Source organism: Zalophus californianus, chromosome 8, assembly GCF_009762305.2.
Source record: "Zalophus californianus isolate mZalCal1 chromosome 8, mZalCal1.pri.v2, whole genome shotgun sequence".
NCBI lineage: Eukaryota > Metazoa > Chordata > Mammalia > Carnivora > Otariidae > Zalophus > Zalophus californianus.
In genome coordinates, this window is record NC_045602.1 from 115,938,686 (window position 1) to 115,954,951 (window position 16,266).

At 39.5% G+C, this 16,266-nt stretch overlaps 1 protein-coding gene and 1 non-coding gene across 4 annotated transcripts in view; one reads left to right on the forward strand and one right to left on the reverse strand.

Annotated features, from left to right (window-relative positions):
* The window catches only part of PIGU (phosphatidylinositol glycan anchor biosynthesis class U), an 86,662-nt gene that overhangs the window by 66,831 nt on the left and 3,565 nt on the right, over positions 1–16,266 (reverse strand). For all 3 annotated transcript variants that reach the window (XM_027622646.1, XM_027622644.1, XM_027622645.1), the window contains exon 2: positions 7,978–8,042. In XM_027622646.1, the coding sequence (XP_027478447.1) occupies positions 7,978–8,042 (65 nt within the window). The remainder of the gene's footprint in view (positions 1–7,977; positions 8,043–16,266) is intronic.
* On the forward strand, positions 3,058–3,130 carry TRNAC-GCA. Its single transcript has one exon. It is a non-coding gene; the product is annotated as a tRNA-Cys (tRNA).

Here is a 16,266-nt window from a genome sequence, read left to right on the forward strand (position 1 = left end):
TTCACAAGGTTCTTGGGAGGAGTAAATGGTAATGGGCATGAAGTGCTAACATATATACAGTAAACCTCAATATGTTAGCTACCTGAGATCAACTTTTTACCTCCTGTTTTCAAAAGAAAACAAGGGCATCAACTTTGCCTTTCAAAGTTCTAAAAGAATTAAACTTTTTACAACTATCTACTAATAGATTCTTTTTTTTTCATTTATCTTTGTCAGTAAGAAGTAGTAACTTGATACTTATATTACCAATGGCTTGCTTTCAAAGTGTTTTGATGCTTTAGATAGTTAAGAATGGCCCTAAGTAGGTCTCAGAAATGACAGAACAAATAGTTCTCAAAAAGCCTATCAGCAAATGGGCTGGTTTCCATAATGAGGTAACATGGTCACAATAGTTAGTTCGTGTATTGTATTATTACAGACAAGTAAACAGTGAATATAATTTGTCTTCATGCTACATTTCCATGTAGGTGACCATTCCCAGTCAGGGCAGGGCAAATATGAATGAACTCACAATTTTACAATCAGTAATTGGCCAACCACAGAAAACAGAAATGTCTGTTGAAGGTAGTCATGAAATCTAACGTGGTTGCCAGATCCTCTTTTCCTCTCCTGTGTAGATTTTTCTTCTCCACCCTTACATTTCCCTAAGAACTAGGTAATAAAATCTGCTGAAGATTAAAAAAAAAAAAATGCAAAGCAATGATGAACTTCCCCTTCCAAAGTCTTCTTTTCACTTGGCTTGACATAATTTTATTTCTTAGAGAAACTGTCTTGAAATATAGATTGTTCTGGATTTATGAACACTGAGCTTAAAAGCAAATTAACCCATATGCAAGGGGCGCCTGGGTGGCTCAGTCATTGAGTGTCTGCCTTCAGCTCGGGTCGTGATCCCAGGTCCTGGGATCAAGCCCCACGTCGGGCTCCCTGCTCAGCAAGGAGTCTGCTTCTCCCTCTCCCACTCCCCCTGCTTCTGTTCCCTCTCTCACTGTGTCTTTCCCTGTCAGATAAATAAATAAAATCTCAAAAAAAAAATTAACCCATAGGCAGGAAAGGAGCAAGGGAGTCTGACTCTGAGGTCACCCCCACCATGTTTGGGGGAAGCAACTGCTCAGTCCTAAAGGGTTTGTCTTACATAAGTATAGAAAGTTAACATGGCTTCTTGTAGCTGGAAATTACTACGTCCTATCATTATCCCCCTTTACTTACACTTACACACACACACTGGTAAGGAGTAAGAATGTGTTCTAGACTCCCTCATTGTAGCTAAGAATGCATTTTCTCATAGACACATTTTAAATAATGGTTAGAAGGCTAGATATAGCTCTTCCATTCATTCGTTTGACATATTCTTTCTGAAGGGACTATTTCACATCTTCCCCTGTCCTCCAACTTTCCTACCCACTTCTCACTTTCATCTGACAACCTCATTTCTCATTTCACTGAGAAAAGAATTAAACGAGAACCACCTTATTTTCCCACTACCCCACTGACTAACTTCCTGTATCTACACCTATATTCTCTATCTCCTGTTAACAGTGAATGAATTTCCTTTCTTCTAATCTGAAGTCAAATTCTCCCCTTGTGAACTGTAGCCCATTTCTTCTTGCCTCCCCAAAGACACTGCTCTTTCAATTATCCTCTTTCTTACATCATCAACTTCTCTACCCACAGGATTATTTCCATCAGCAACCGAATATGCAGTCTCATTTTTTGGCTATTTTATTCTTTTATCTTATTAAGTTTTAAGAGTTTTTACATGTTCTTCTTTTAAAACTTTTTATTTAAATTCAATTTAGCTAACATATAGTGCATTATTAGTTTCAAGGGTCTAATGTAGTGATTCATGAGTTGCATATAACATGCAGGGCTCATTACATCCAGTGCTCTTCTTAATGCCCATTATCCAGTTACCCAGTCTCCCCACCCACCACCCCTCCAGCAACCTTCAGTTTGTTTCCTACCTTTAAGAGTCTCTTATGGCTTGCCTCCGTCTCTGTTTTTACCTTATTTTATTTTTCTTTCTGTTTTTTAAAGTAGGCTCTATGCCCGACATGGGGCTTGAACTCATAGCCCTGAGATCAAGAGTTGAATATGCTCTACTGACTGAGCCAGCCAGGCCCCCACGTTTTTTTTTTTTTCACTGAAGTATAGCTGACACACAGTGTTACATTAGTTTCAGGTGTACAACATAGTGATTCAACAAGTTCATACATTACATTATGCTCCCCGCAAGTGTGGCTACCACCTGTCACCATAAAAGGCTATTACAATACCAGTGACTATATTCCCTATGCTGTACCTTTTATTCCCTACCTAAAAGCCTGTATCTCCCTCTGCCCTTCACCCATTTTGCCCATCTCCCCATCCCCTTCCACTCTGGTAACCATCAGTTTGTTCTCTGTATTTATGGGTCTGTTTCTGCTTTTTGTTTGCTTATTCACTTGTTTTATTTGTTTGTTTGTTTTAAGTAGGCTCCACACCCACCATGGAGCCCAACGCAGGGCTTGAACCCACCACCTGAGATCAAGAGTCAGACACTTAACCAACCGAGCAACCTAGGCACCCCCTGCTTTGTTTTTTTAGATTCCACATATAAGTGAAATCATATGGTAATTGTCTTTCTCTGACTTATTTCACTTAGCATAGTGCCCTCTAGGTCCATCCATATTGTTGCTTCAAATGCCAAGATCTCATTCTTTTTTATGGCTGAAGAATATTCTACTGTGTGTGTGTGGGGAGGGTGGATGTGGGTGTGCACACATGCATTCATCTGTCACTGGACACTTGGTTTGCTTCCGTATCATGGCTATTGTAAACAATGCTGTGATAAATATAGAGCAGATTTTCATAAAAAATGTCTTTACAGGGACGCCTGAGTGGCTGAGTCAGTTAAGCATCTGCCTTCGGCTCAGGTCACGATCCCAGGGTCCTGGGATCGAGTCCTGCGTCGGGCTCCTTGCTCGGCGGAGAGCCTGCATCTCCCTCTGCCTGCTGCACACTCTCTCTCTCTGACAAATAAATGAAATCTTTAAAAAAAAAAATAAAAAATAAAAGACGGCCAAAATAGCTCAGTTGGGAGAGTGTTAGACTGCACATCTAAAGGTCCCTGGCTCGACCCCGGGTTTCTGCAGGAGAAAAAAAATAAAAAATAATAAAAAATAAAAATAAAACGTCTTTACAGGGCACCTAGGTGACTCAGTTGGTTGGGCATCTGCCTTCAGCTCAGGTCACTGATCTCCAGTCCTGGGATTGAGCCCTGCTCTGTTGAGGGTCTGCTTCTCCCTCTCCCTCTGCCCTTCCCCCCCCCCCACTCCTATGTGCTCTCTCTCTCAAATAATATCTTTTAAGAAAAATAAAAAATAAAATGTCTTTACTATACATCTGCCTGTAGCTACTATACCATTTCCCTGCCCTCCTTTAGAGCCAAACTCCTCATAAAGGTTGTCTATTCTCTGTGTTTTCAAGAAAAAGAAAGTCCAAGATGTAAGCCACAGGGTCTTGTATATCCTAATCTAGGAAGTCTCCATTTTCTCAGCATAGTAAAAACAAAATCCACTTGCTACTGTGGGCTACCAGGGCTGGTGAAGAATCTCAAAATGGCTGAGCAAAAACTTGTTCTAACAGGCATTCAGGGGCACCAGGGATGGCTCAGTCGGTAGAGCCTGCAACTCTTGATTTCAGGATTGTGAGTTCAAGCCCCATGTTGGATGCAGAGATTACTTAAAATCTTAAATAAATAAAATAAAATAAAAGGCATTTACCAAGTAGTCCTTTGGGAGATCATACCCTGAGATCAAAAGGCCACTGCTAACTCCCTAAAGTCCTGGAATTGAGACCCTTACCACCAAGCTAGCTACTCTATCTAAGAACCCACCTGCTATTGATTGGACTTACACAAGGCCAATGTGGTAAAGGCTGGCTTGGCAAATGACTTTGAGAAGTTTAATGCCCTGAAGGTTCCTGTGCCAGGATGCTGAAGAAAAAAGAAGATGTGAAAAGTTGTGCTGAGTTTTTGTCTCTCGCCAGGATTGAGGAATACGAGAGAGCTGGAGAAGATGAAGAACGTAATTCCATTTGATCAAATGACCACTGAGGACTTGAATGCAGTCTTCCTAGAAACCAAATTAGACAAGAAGTATCCCAACTGGCCTCACCAGCCAATTGAGATTTTATATACTTGAGTCTGGGAGGAAGCTCTCGCCCTCATAAATTCTAGACATTAAAAATAATTATACTGGGGCGCCTGGGTGGCTCAGTCGTTAAGCATCTGCCTTCAGCTCAGGTCGTGAGCCCAGAGTCCTGGGATCGAGCCCTGCATCCGGCTCCCTGCTCGGCGGGGAGCCTGCTTCTCCCTCTCCCACTCTCCCTGCTTGTGTTCCCTCTCTCTGTCTTTCTCTGTCAAATAAATAAAGAAAATCTTTTAAAAAAATTATACTAAAAACAGATAGACAGATGATAGATAGTAGATAGATAGATAATCTGAACTCTTAACCATGTCTGTAAAAAGTGCTACATAATCTGACTCCTAACTTCTCACAAGTTGTCTTTAATATTTTCCTATTTGCTCATTCTGCCTTAGCAACACTAAGGCAGAATTTATCCAACTCACAAATGCCAACCACATTCCCAAATCAGGGCCATCATATCTGGCTTGCTAGCTTCATTTAAGTTGATTATTCAAATTTCACTTCCTTGGAGTGCCTTCCTGGAACACACCATCTATAATACTGACACATACTTTTTATCCCTCTTTATCCCTTTACCCAGCTTTATCTGACCATCACTCTTTATCCCTATACCCAGCTTTATTTTTCTACATGTATTTGCTTATCATTTAACTGAAATTCCACTTTTCCTTAACTTTAGCTTTATGGAAGTAGAATTAGTATAAAATAAACTTCACATATTTAAAGTACACAATTTCATAAGTTTTGACCTGTGTGTATACCCATGAAACCATCAACCAAGATAGTGAATATATCCCCATTCCCAAATGTTTATTAAAATTAGTTTATTAATTTTACTGTTCATCCAAAGGAACCAACCGTGTTTCAGTGTTTTTCACTATTGTTTTTCTATTTTCTGTTTGTTCCCACTCAGATCTTATTTCTTTTATTCTGTTTACTTTGAAGTAAATTTCTTCTTTTTCTAGTTCCATAAGGTAGAAACAGGGGTCATCAATTTGAGACTTTTCTTCTTTTCCAATATAGGCATTTAGCACTATGTATTTCCCCCAATCACTGCTTAGTAACATGCCACATATTTTGATAGGTTGTGTCTTCATTTTCTTTCAGTTCAATATACTTCCTAATTTCCCTTCTGATTTCTTCTTTGATCCATGGGTTATTAAAGAGCATGTTACTTAGTTTCCAAATATTTGGGGATTTTCCAGACATCTTTCCAGTATTAATTTTTTTATTTAATTCCATTGTGGTCAGAGAATATACTTTGTATCACTTCAATCCTTCTAAATTTATTGGGCCTTATTTTATGACCCAGAATATGGTCTATCTTGCAGATGTTCCATGTACACTTGAAAAGATTATGTATTTTGTTGCTGTTGGACAGAATGTTCTATAAACATCAATGAGGTCAAGTTGGTTGACAACCTATTCAAGGCTTCTACATCCTTGTTGATTTTCTGTCTGCCTGTCGTGTCAATCCTTGAGAGAGGGATATTGAAATTTCTGACTATAATTGTGGATTTGTCTACTTCTCCTTGTAGTTCTGTCAGTCTTTATGTATTCTGAAACTCTGTTATCGGGTACATAAACATTAGGACTGTTATGTTCTCCTGATGAATTGGCCCCTTTATCATTATGAAATAACCATCTTTACCCCTGGTAATATTCTTTGTTCTGAAATCTGTTCCCTTTTTACTAACTTACTGTTCGTTGCTCTCAGAAATAAGAACCATGAGACCAAGGACTATGTCTTGTTTTGTATCCCTAGCACCTAGCAGGGTAGCTGGCATTTGGTATGTACTTAACAAATCTTTAGTAAAAGAGAGAAGGAAGGGAGGGAGTGGAATTCATATGTGGATACAGAGCTAGGCACTAGGAATACTTAATGAAAAGGTACCAGTACTTGTTCTGAGGAATATATAATAAGTAAAACAAGTACAGAGGCAATTTCAAGAGTACAATATGAGCCGTTAAAAGTATAAGCACAAGATGCTTTAGAAGATGTTCAGGAAGAACATCCAACTGGTCTAAGGTGATGAGGAATGGCTTCTAGAAGGAGGTAAAATCTAAACTAATATTTATTTTATTTTATTTTTTTTTTAAAGATTTTATTTATTTATTTGACAGAGAGAGACAGTGAGAGAGGGAACACAAGCAGGGGGAGTGGGAGAGGGAGAAGCAGGCTTCCCGCGGAGCAGGGAGCCCGATGCGGGGCTCGGTCCCAGGACCCTGGGATCATGACCTGAGCCGAAGGCAGACGCTTAATGACTGAGCCACCCAGGTGCCCCAAAATCTAAACTAATATTTAAATAGCATAGCCAGGGGTGCCTGGGTGGCTCAGTCCCATTAAGCATCTGCCTTCAGCTCAAGCCATGATCCCAGGGTCCTTGGGACCAAGCCCCACATCGGGCCCCCTGCTCTGCGGGAAGCCTGCTTCTCCCTCTCCCACTCCCCCTGCTTGTGTTCCCTCTCTCGCTGTGTCTCTCTCTGTCAAATAAATAAATAAAATCTTTTAAAAAAATAATAATAAATAAATAAATAGCATAGCCAACCACAAAAAAGAGGGGAAAAACAGACCCTCATAAAGAGACAACAAAATGAGCAAAAACACATAGGTAAGAGAGAATATAGAGCTGGAGCATAATGAAAGTATGTGAGAACTCTCTCAGAACTCTCTCTTCCTGTTCTGTCTTGAAAACATACTGCCCAAGGACTGCTGCACACTGAGCCCCCACGGCTAGTGGGCTATGCTTGTACATGCCCACACAACTGTTCCCAATAACTGATCTGTGTGCTTATTAAGAGTCTTAAAATATCCCTGTTTCTGCTTGCAGTTCTTATTACTGTGGTTCAATTAGATAGTAATACAAAACTAATGAAATATGAATGCAAAAGCCAATTGTTATCTCCATGAGAACCAAGCTGAAAGCTTTAAAAAAAAACTAGGTAGCAAAAGAAAGAAAGAAAGGAAGGAAGGAAGGAAGGAAGAAACAAAGAAACAAAGAAAGATAGATTTGTTCTCAAAGTAGGTATGAGGGAGACAACTGTAAAAATGAGAGGTTAAGAATTCAAATAGAAGACTTCTACTTTAAAATGATATAACGAACAATAATGGGGAGGGGAGAGTGGAAAGAAATGTGGTTCATATAAGCAGGGCCCACACAGTTTTGTATGCTCCCTAGGGTATTTGGGTTTTACCCTGAGTTCAGTGGTGAGCAAAGGTACTAAGCAGGACACTAACAATATCAGACTCACATTGCAGAAAGATGACTCTGGCTGCAGAATAAAGAGTAAAGGAGCAAGACTGAATGGAGAAAAACTTGTCAGGAAGCTGTTGCAGGAACCCAAGCAAGAGATGATAGTGACCTAAGAAGGACTTTACTATTTTAAGAACTAATGTTATGGGTTAAATAGGCTTTTGTGGGCTTTCTAAGAAACCAGCATTGCTGACATAGTTTTCATGGGAAAGCATGTTCCAAAGAACCAATTACATGACAATTAGCATACAACTTATTTGTGGACTGGGAACTGTTTACAATTTATTTGCCAATAAAAATGGTAACTTCCACAGAAGTCTCATCTGCTTCCCCAAATCACAATCTTAATCTGGATCATTTCCACTGCAATTGTGAAACCTCCTTCTTATGCAGAGGACATCTAAAAAAGGTCTGTTTCTAAATATGATTTTCAAAAATAGATCTTTTCAAATGTTTATACAAAACAGAGGTTAGGCTTTGGTATTTGTGACTATAAACTACTCTTAGTACTCAGAAAAGAAAACAAGAACACTTACTTCATGAAATACTGCTCCAGAATACGGAGACACTCCCAAGTCCAACAGTGAGAGGCCTTCAACCACTGAAAAGTAAGACATCCAAGTTCACTCTTATTTCAGAGACATATGCAGATGGCCAGAGACTAAAGCATTAGATACTCCCAGAAACAAGAAGGGCTTCACAGTTTGTCCAACCCCCTTTACCTCATTCCCAGCAAGTGGCTTTAAATCTTGATTTGAATACTTCAGACGATGCAGAATTTTTTTCCATACAGAGCATCCCTTTCCACTGTGGGGCAGCTCTCAGGAAAAAGTTTTATGTTAGACTATGAGCTTTCTCTGATTCCTTGTGATTTCCACCCACTCTAAAAAGTGTTTCCTTTAGGGTGCCTGGGTGGTTCAGTTGGTTAAGCGACGGCCTTCAGCTTAGGTCATGATCCTGGAGTCCTGGGATGGAGTCCCACATCAGGCTCCCTGCTCGGCAGGGAGTCTGCTTCTCCCTCTGACCCTCCTCCTCTCATGCTCTCTCTGTCTCATTCTTTCTTTCCCAACTAAATAAATAAAATCTTAAAACAAAATAAAATAAAATGTTTCCTTTATATATATTTTGCCCCATTCCCCAAAATAATATAACAACAAATTAGAAGCTGGTGAGAAATGCTGTCCCGAGTGTGGGGACATGGGCAGTTACTTTCATGCAATGCTTGAGTGGCATGTGTATTAACTTTTCCACAGGGAAATATGTACTTTTTAAGTATGTGCCTTTTAACACTTCCAGCAGGAGCCTGCTTTTCTATGTGATTGTTCTTATGGCAATTTATCCTAGGGAAATAACTGTATGTTCATTATGGTGCTTGGAGTACTAAAAAATAATCCCAATGTCCATTAATATTTACCTAAATGAATTATGATATGTATATATGTGTATGTATAGATACATAGAGAGAAACACTGTATAGTTAAAAATCATACTGTGGTATAAATAATTGAATAAATAAATAAATAAGTGGAAGAGAAAAGAAAGCTCTTCCTCACAGAGATCTGTAAGTATCAAATGTAGAAGGAAAGATGGAAATAGAAAATCACCACTTGGGGTGCCTGGGTGGCTCAGTCATTAAGCGTCTGCCTTCGGCTCAGGTCATGATCCCAAGGTCCTGGGATCGAGCCCCACATCGGGCTCCCTGCTCCGCGGGAAGCCTGCTTCTCCCTCTCCCACTCCCCCTGCTTGTGTTCCCTCTCTCACTGTGTCTCTCTCTGTCAAATAAATAAATAAAATCTTTAAAAAAAAGAAAGAAAAAGGAAAGAAAGAAAGAAAGAAAGAAAGAAAGAAAGAAAGAAAGAAAGAAAGAAAGAAAGAAAGAAAGAAAGAAAGAAAGAAAGAAAAAAAATAATTCACCACTTGGCAAACCTCACAGTAATAGTGGTGAAAGACAAGACTGTCAAGGGATACGAAAATCAGAGAATAAAAATATGATGAGAAACCATATTTGCAAGGGGAAAAATAATTTTATGTGGACAAACTTGGCATTCACTACCTTAATCGTGTGACCAAAGTTAACATCACCAGCAATATGTTGAACAGTTCACATTATCAACATCAAGTACCTCCTGAAATGATTCACTGAGATGGAGACAAAAACACTTCTGTGGTCCTCATGCCAAAAATGTGGTATCCTTGCCAAAAAAGCATAACTTCAATCTAATCATGAGAAAACACTAGGCAAACCCAAATCAAGAGACAAAATAACAGGCCAGTGCTCTTTAAAAATATTAAGGGGCGCCTGGGTGGCTCAGTCGGTTGAGAGTCTGACTCTTGATTTTGGCTCAGGTTGTGATCTCAGGGTTGTGGGATGGAGCTCCAGGCCGGCTCTGTGCTCAGTGGGAAGTCTGCTCAAGATTCTCTGTCCCTCCCCACCTCCCCCGCTCACGTGTGTGTGTGTGTGTGTGTGTGTGTGTGTATGTGTGTGTGTGTGGTGTGCGCACTCTAGAAGGAAGAAGAAAGAAAGAAAGAGAGAAAGGGAGGGAGGGAGGGAGAGAGAGAGAGGGAGAGAGAGAGAGAGAGAGAGAGAGAGAGAGAGAGAGAAAGAAAGAAAGAAAGACAGAAAGAAAGAAAGAAAGAAAGAAAGAAAGAAAGAAAGAAAGAAAGAAAAGAAAAGAAAAGAAAAGAAAAGAAAAGAAAAGAAGAAAAGTACTAAGTCTGAGGAAGTGTCCCAGATTGGAAGAGACTAAGGATATGTAATAACTGAATGCAATGTGGGACTGTGGAATGAATCATGGACCATAAAAAGGACATTAGTGGTACAACTGATAAAATTCTAATAACAGATTAGTTATTAGTATTGTATGAATGTTAATCTTCTGGTTTAGGTCAGTGTACTATTGTTATGTAGGACGTTAACATTAGAAGAAGCTAAGGGAAGGGTAAACAAGAATTCTTTGTATTAATTTTGCAACTTTTTGAAAATCTAAAACTATCTCAAAATTAAGAGTTAAAATTAAAAAGTATACTACAGATATCCATTTACTGAAAGAAAGATGTCCATGAAATACTCTTAATGAAAAGCAGGACATAACACAGCATGTCAATATGATTGAATTTTATTTTAAATATTTATAAGCCTTAATCCATTTGAGAGAAAATGAATATGTATTCAATGAGAAATGCCTCAAAATAAACATAAAACTTAGACATTAAATAAAATAAATAAAAATGTAAAAATACAGCAACCATCTGGGACACCTGGGGGGTCGTCAGTCGCTTAAGCATCTGCCTTCGGCTCAGGTCATGATCCCAGGGTCCTGGGACCCTGGGCTCCTTGCTCAGTGGGGAGCCTCCTTCTCCCTCTCCCTCTGCCTGCCACTTCCCCTGCTTGTGCTCTCTCTCTCAGACAAATAAATAAAATCTTAAAAAAAAAAATACAGCAACCATCCCTGTTGATAAGATTACAGAAAATGTTTGGTTTCTTTTACCTTTTCTTCATTTTCTGAATCATTAGCAATGAGCATTATTTCATAATTATTAGAAAGAAATAAGAAAATTAATTTTAAAAGAAACAGAAGGATAAGAAAAAATATAAAATGGACACACAAAAACGTATAAAATGTATGAGCTTATACATGCCTAGAATATCTCAGAAGTACACACAAGAAACTGATATGCATAAGAAACTGGTCCCTCCAGGGAACACAACTATGTGGTTCTAGAAAAGTGGTGTGGAAAGGTGCCTTTTAACCATATAGCCTTTTGCACCTTTGATTTTAGAAACCTGTGATTGAATTACCTATTCAAAGATAAATAAAACAAAATCAAAGTTACAAAGCCTATTCCAAATAAACTATATATTTATAATGAGTGGACCTTAAATATGGCTTTAAACTTTATGGACCCACCCTAGAAGGAAACTTAATCAGTTACACAGTTCATCCGGGCTGTAAAATAAAACAAACCCCATTGCTCAAGACAGTTATAACTGGTCCTTATACTAGGACCAAAAAGAAACTTCCCCCAAGGAGCCACATAAAGAGGTTGCTGTGTAACACAACTATTAAACCCTTCACTAACAGCTTTACTGGAGACCCAAGGACATGATTCATCAGGCCACTTCACCAGGTAAGTCCCACCTTAAGCCAATGGCATCCTACCACAGAGCAGTAAAAGCAACTCAACAGAGGACCAGTAAGATGCTGTCCAGGGACATCATTCTCTACTGGTTTAATCCAGAGGGAGATTCTTCAGTATGTAGCTAGAAGAACAGATTGTATGCTTTTCAGGCAATTGTCTAAAATGTAATTTCTCTCAGGTTTGCTTTTGCTGGATTGGAATTGTACACCTGTGAATTTGTTATTGTGTTCTCTGGCAAGTACTTGGAATGTGGCTCTGCTACCTTGGTGATTAAATATGACCTCGTATTACTTAATAGATAATTGATCTGAGGGAAGAGTCAACCTCATGTAAAAACATTAAAAAAAAAAACAAACCACTGCCATTTACTACCACCATCTATAACATTAAAAAGTGTAAAAGAGCATAAACTCAAAATATTTTCACTTGAATACACTGATCTTTATGATAAACTTTTTACAATGTCCTTATTTTGGTGCACATGATTGAAAACTCTGGCATTGTCTACAGGACATTTGGGAACATCTGAGTTATAGAGTAACAAAACCCTCTAGAATATAAAAGTGAATCTACTCCGGGGTGCCTGGGTGGCTCAGATGGTTAAGTGTCTGCCTTCGGCTCAGGTCATGATCCCAGGGTCCTGGGACCTAGCCCCACATCGGGCTCCTGGCTCAGCGGGAAGCCTGCTTCTCCCTCTCCCTCTGCCTCTCCCCCTGCTCATGCTCTCTCTCTCTCTCTCTATCTCTGTGTCTCAAATGAATAAATAAAGTGTTTATAAAAAAAAGTGAATCTATGTATAAAAGACCAATAATATTTTGCTAGGAACATTTTAAAATAGGTTTCATAAAATGCCTGTTTGGGGAAAAAACAAAATATTCAATTAAAACAACAACAACACCACAAAGAACCCACAGCTTTAAGCCATTCTTCTTCCTAGAGTACCCCCCAAAATAACAGCTGTAAAAAGTACACCAGAGAAATTGAGTAAAATTTCTGCTTCATGGAATTCTTATCCAAAAACTAATATTTCATAGTTGACCATAAAAACTAATTCATTATTGCCAACTATTCTAAAGTATAAGGTTTTTTTTATAAAGTGTCTCAACTTTTTAAGATTTTATTTTTAAGCAATCTCTACACCCAACATGGGGCTTAAACTTACAACCCCAAGATCAAGAGTCTCATGCTCTACTGACTGAGCCAGCCAGGCACCCTAATAAAGTGTCTCAACTCTTAACTGATAAATCCCATGAAGCAAAAATTCTTAGTTACCTTGATATACTTTTCCTATGGGTGATCATAAAAGCATATCATCTAGCATAAGACAAACACTGTCTCTGAGCTTCCCATATCAAGAAGGACATGCATTCAGCTTGTTCAAAAGAAGTGGTTATCCTTATATTTCTTGTCCAGAAGGTCCAAGATACAGTATCATTCCCATAGCAATGAACACACTTAGCATCCAGATCTTGCTTTCTAAATAACATTCTCCAATAAAAGAAACCAGGGCTCCTTGGCGAAGTGGTTGATTCCAGAGCCGGACAATGGAAAATATATAAGCTAAGCCTAAAGAAAGCATCTTGTGGTTGCAGAAAGTGTCCCAATGGCCAAAGATGGAACAATTTGAGCATCAAATAAAGATAATGTAGTTCATAATCCAGAGAATAAAATAAATACCTATGAATCCATACAGATATAAAATCAATGACTGAATAAATAAGGAAGAAGGGACAACTCTTCCTTACAGAAGAATTCCAATGAAGAAGGAATGAGGGAAAGAGAAAAGTCACCGTTAGAACACCACAGTAATGACTGGTGCAGGCAGATCAACCCGTAAGTGCAAAAAGTAGTGGGCAAAAACTTAAAAGAGAAACAAGATGTTTACAGAGCCCCTACATATAGCCCAAATATTTATGGGTTAAAAAGGGAAAGTAACTTTACACTGGAGAAACCAGGCAGATACTATCATAACCAAGGGATTAAGGATAATATCACCAGTAATAAAACCTTTCAATATGATGTACCCCCATCCAATATATTGAGAGGATCACATCACTTCAGTGGGATTCTTCTCCAAAATCCATGATCTCAATCTAACTATAAGAAAACACTACAGAAACCCAAATTGGGGGACATTCTACAAAATACTTGACCAGTATGTTTCTAAAGTGTCAAGGTCATAATAGACAAGGAAGAGCTGAGGAACTCTCACCGATGGGAAAAGAATGAGGAAACACAACAACTAAAGGCAATATGGCATCCTGAATCAGATGCTGGAACAAAAAAGAACAGTGGGAAAAATGGTAAACTCTGAACAACTACAGTTTGTTCAACAGTATTATAACAATGGTATTCTCTTAGTCCTGATCACTGTACCATGATTATGCAGGATGTAAACATTATAGGAATGTATAGGAAGCTGGGCGAACAGAGTACAGATCTTTCTGTACCATCTTTGCCAATGTTTTGTAATTCTAAAGTTATTTCAAGTAAAAAGCTAAAAAAAAAAAAAAAGTAGTGGTATCCAGCTGCCAAGCAGGGAGAGTGGGAGGGGGAGAAGCAGGCTTCCCGCGGATCAGGGAGCCTGATGTGGGGCTCGATCCCAGGACCCGGGATCATGACCTGAGCCGAAGGCAGATGCTTAATGACTGAGCCACCCAGGGCGATTTTTTTTTAAAGTAGTGCTATCACAAGTGTTCTTCCTGGGGCACCTGGGTGGCTCAGTCGGTTAAGCAGCTGCCTTCGGCTCAGGTCATGATTCCAGGGTCCTGGGATCAGGCCCCGCATCGGGCTCCCTGCTTGGCAGAAAGTCTGCTTCTCCCTCTCCCACTCCCCCTGCTTGTGTTCCCTCTCTCGCTGTGTCTCTCTCTGTCAAATAAATAAATAAGATCTCTTAGAAAAAAAAAAAGTGTTCTTCCAGACCCTGACCCTCATGGTTACATTGGAGGTAGGTTTCTAAGTAAGTGCTAATAGCTTGGGCTCTCTCCTGAACTCAAGAAGATAAGCCCATACTGATCCCTAATCACTAGGTCAAGGCTGAGGAAAGACCAAAATACTGATTAAAAAAAAAAGTTCCAAAAGCATTTCCAACAGATTTTTATACAAGATGGTATAGAGTAAACTCTGGTGGAACAGCAATGCCTCAAGACTGCCAGTAATTCACATAAAACATTATGTGACTTAATCTCTCTGTGCTTCCATTTTCTCATCTATAAAATGGGGTATTTATGTGTAGGGACATTTATATCTTAGGGCCATTGTGGTGATTAAATTAGTTCTTAAACATTTTTAAAAAGCTTAGAACAGGGGCTGTCATATAGAAAGCATTGTATCAGTGTTAGTTATTATTTTTACTAGAATGAGAAGCACATGCTTGCATTTTGTCAAGCAAAAAATCTGTATAAATTTTAGTTGGACTATCAAATAAACTGATAGGTCTGTAGAAATGAGTGACATAGAAAAGACGTCTTTCTTATTATAATGGGTATCTGTTATTTTCGCCTCCCAGCATTAATTTCCCCCTCTTCTAGTAACAGCACTGTTATTTTCCTATGGGATACCCCCTTCTTCCACATTTTGGGAGGTTCCCCCTCTCCAAAGAGGTAGGTATATATATATATTTTTAATTTTTATTTATTTAAGATTTATTTATTTATTTGAGAGAGAATGAGAGAGAGAGAGCATGAGAGGGGTGAGGGTCAAAGGGAGAAGCAGACTCCTTGCTAAGAAGGCGGCACTTGATCCCAGGACTCCAGGATCCTGACCTGAGCTGAAGGCAGTCATTTAACCAACTAAGCCACCTAGGCGCTCTATTTTTTTTTTTAAAGATTTCATTTTTTTAAGTGATCTCTACACCCTACGTGGGGCATGAACCCACAACCCCAAGATCCAGAGTCGCACACTCCACCACTGAGCCAGCCAGGTGCTCCAGAGGTAGAAATAGATACATGACCACAGTAACTGGCTTAAGAACTCGCGTATTACCCAAATAAGTTCAATGTGACTCAGTACCAAGGCTTTTGTTATGCTTATTGAAGAACAGTCACCCTCTTTCCACTGGGCCTGATACTGTAAGGATTTAAAAGTCAGAGGCTAGGGGCACCTGGGTGGCTCAGTCGTTAAGCGTCTGCCTTCGGCTCGGGTTGTGATCCCAGGGTCCTGGGATCTAGCCCCACATCGGGCTCTCCGCTCTGCCCGAGGCCTGCTTCTCCCTCTCCCACTCCCCCTGCTTGTGTTCCCTCTTTCGCTGTGTCTCTCTCTGTCAAATAAATAAATAAAATCCTAAAAAAAAAAAAGTCAGTGGCTATTAGGGGCCTATCTTGCCAATACCCAAGAAGAGCCCTCCTGAATGCAGTCAATGCCAAGATGGAGAAAGAATTAGTCCTGATGACATCATTGAGTCTGGATCCAGGTAGGCCTGAAGTCAGGATCTACCTTGGATTGTTCTGTTATATAGACCAGGAAGTTCACTTTTTATTATAATTTGGGCAGTTTGAGCTGGGATTCTGTCACCTGCACATGAAAGAACTGACAACATGCCAATTTAAAACCCTTCAGATATTTGAAGACAAGAATCATCCCCTCCAAGTATACAACCTCTCATTTATTCCTATTAAAAATCAGTCCATGAGGGGCACCTGGGTGGCCCAGTTGGTTAAGCATCCCACTCTTGATTTTGGCTCAGG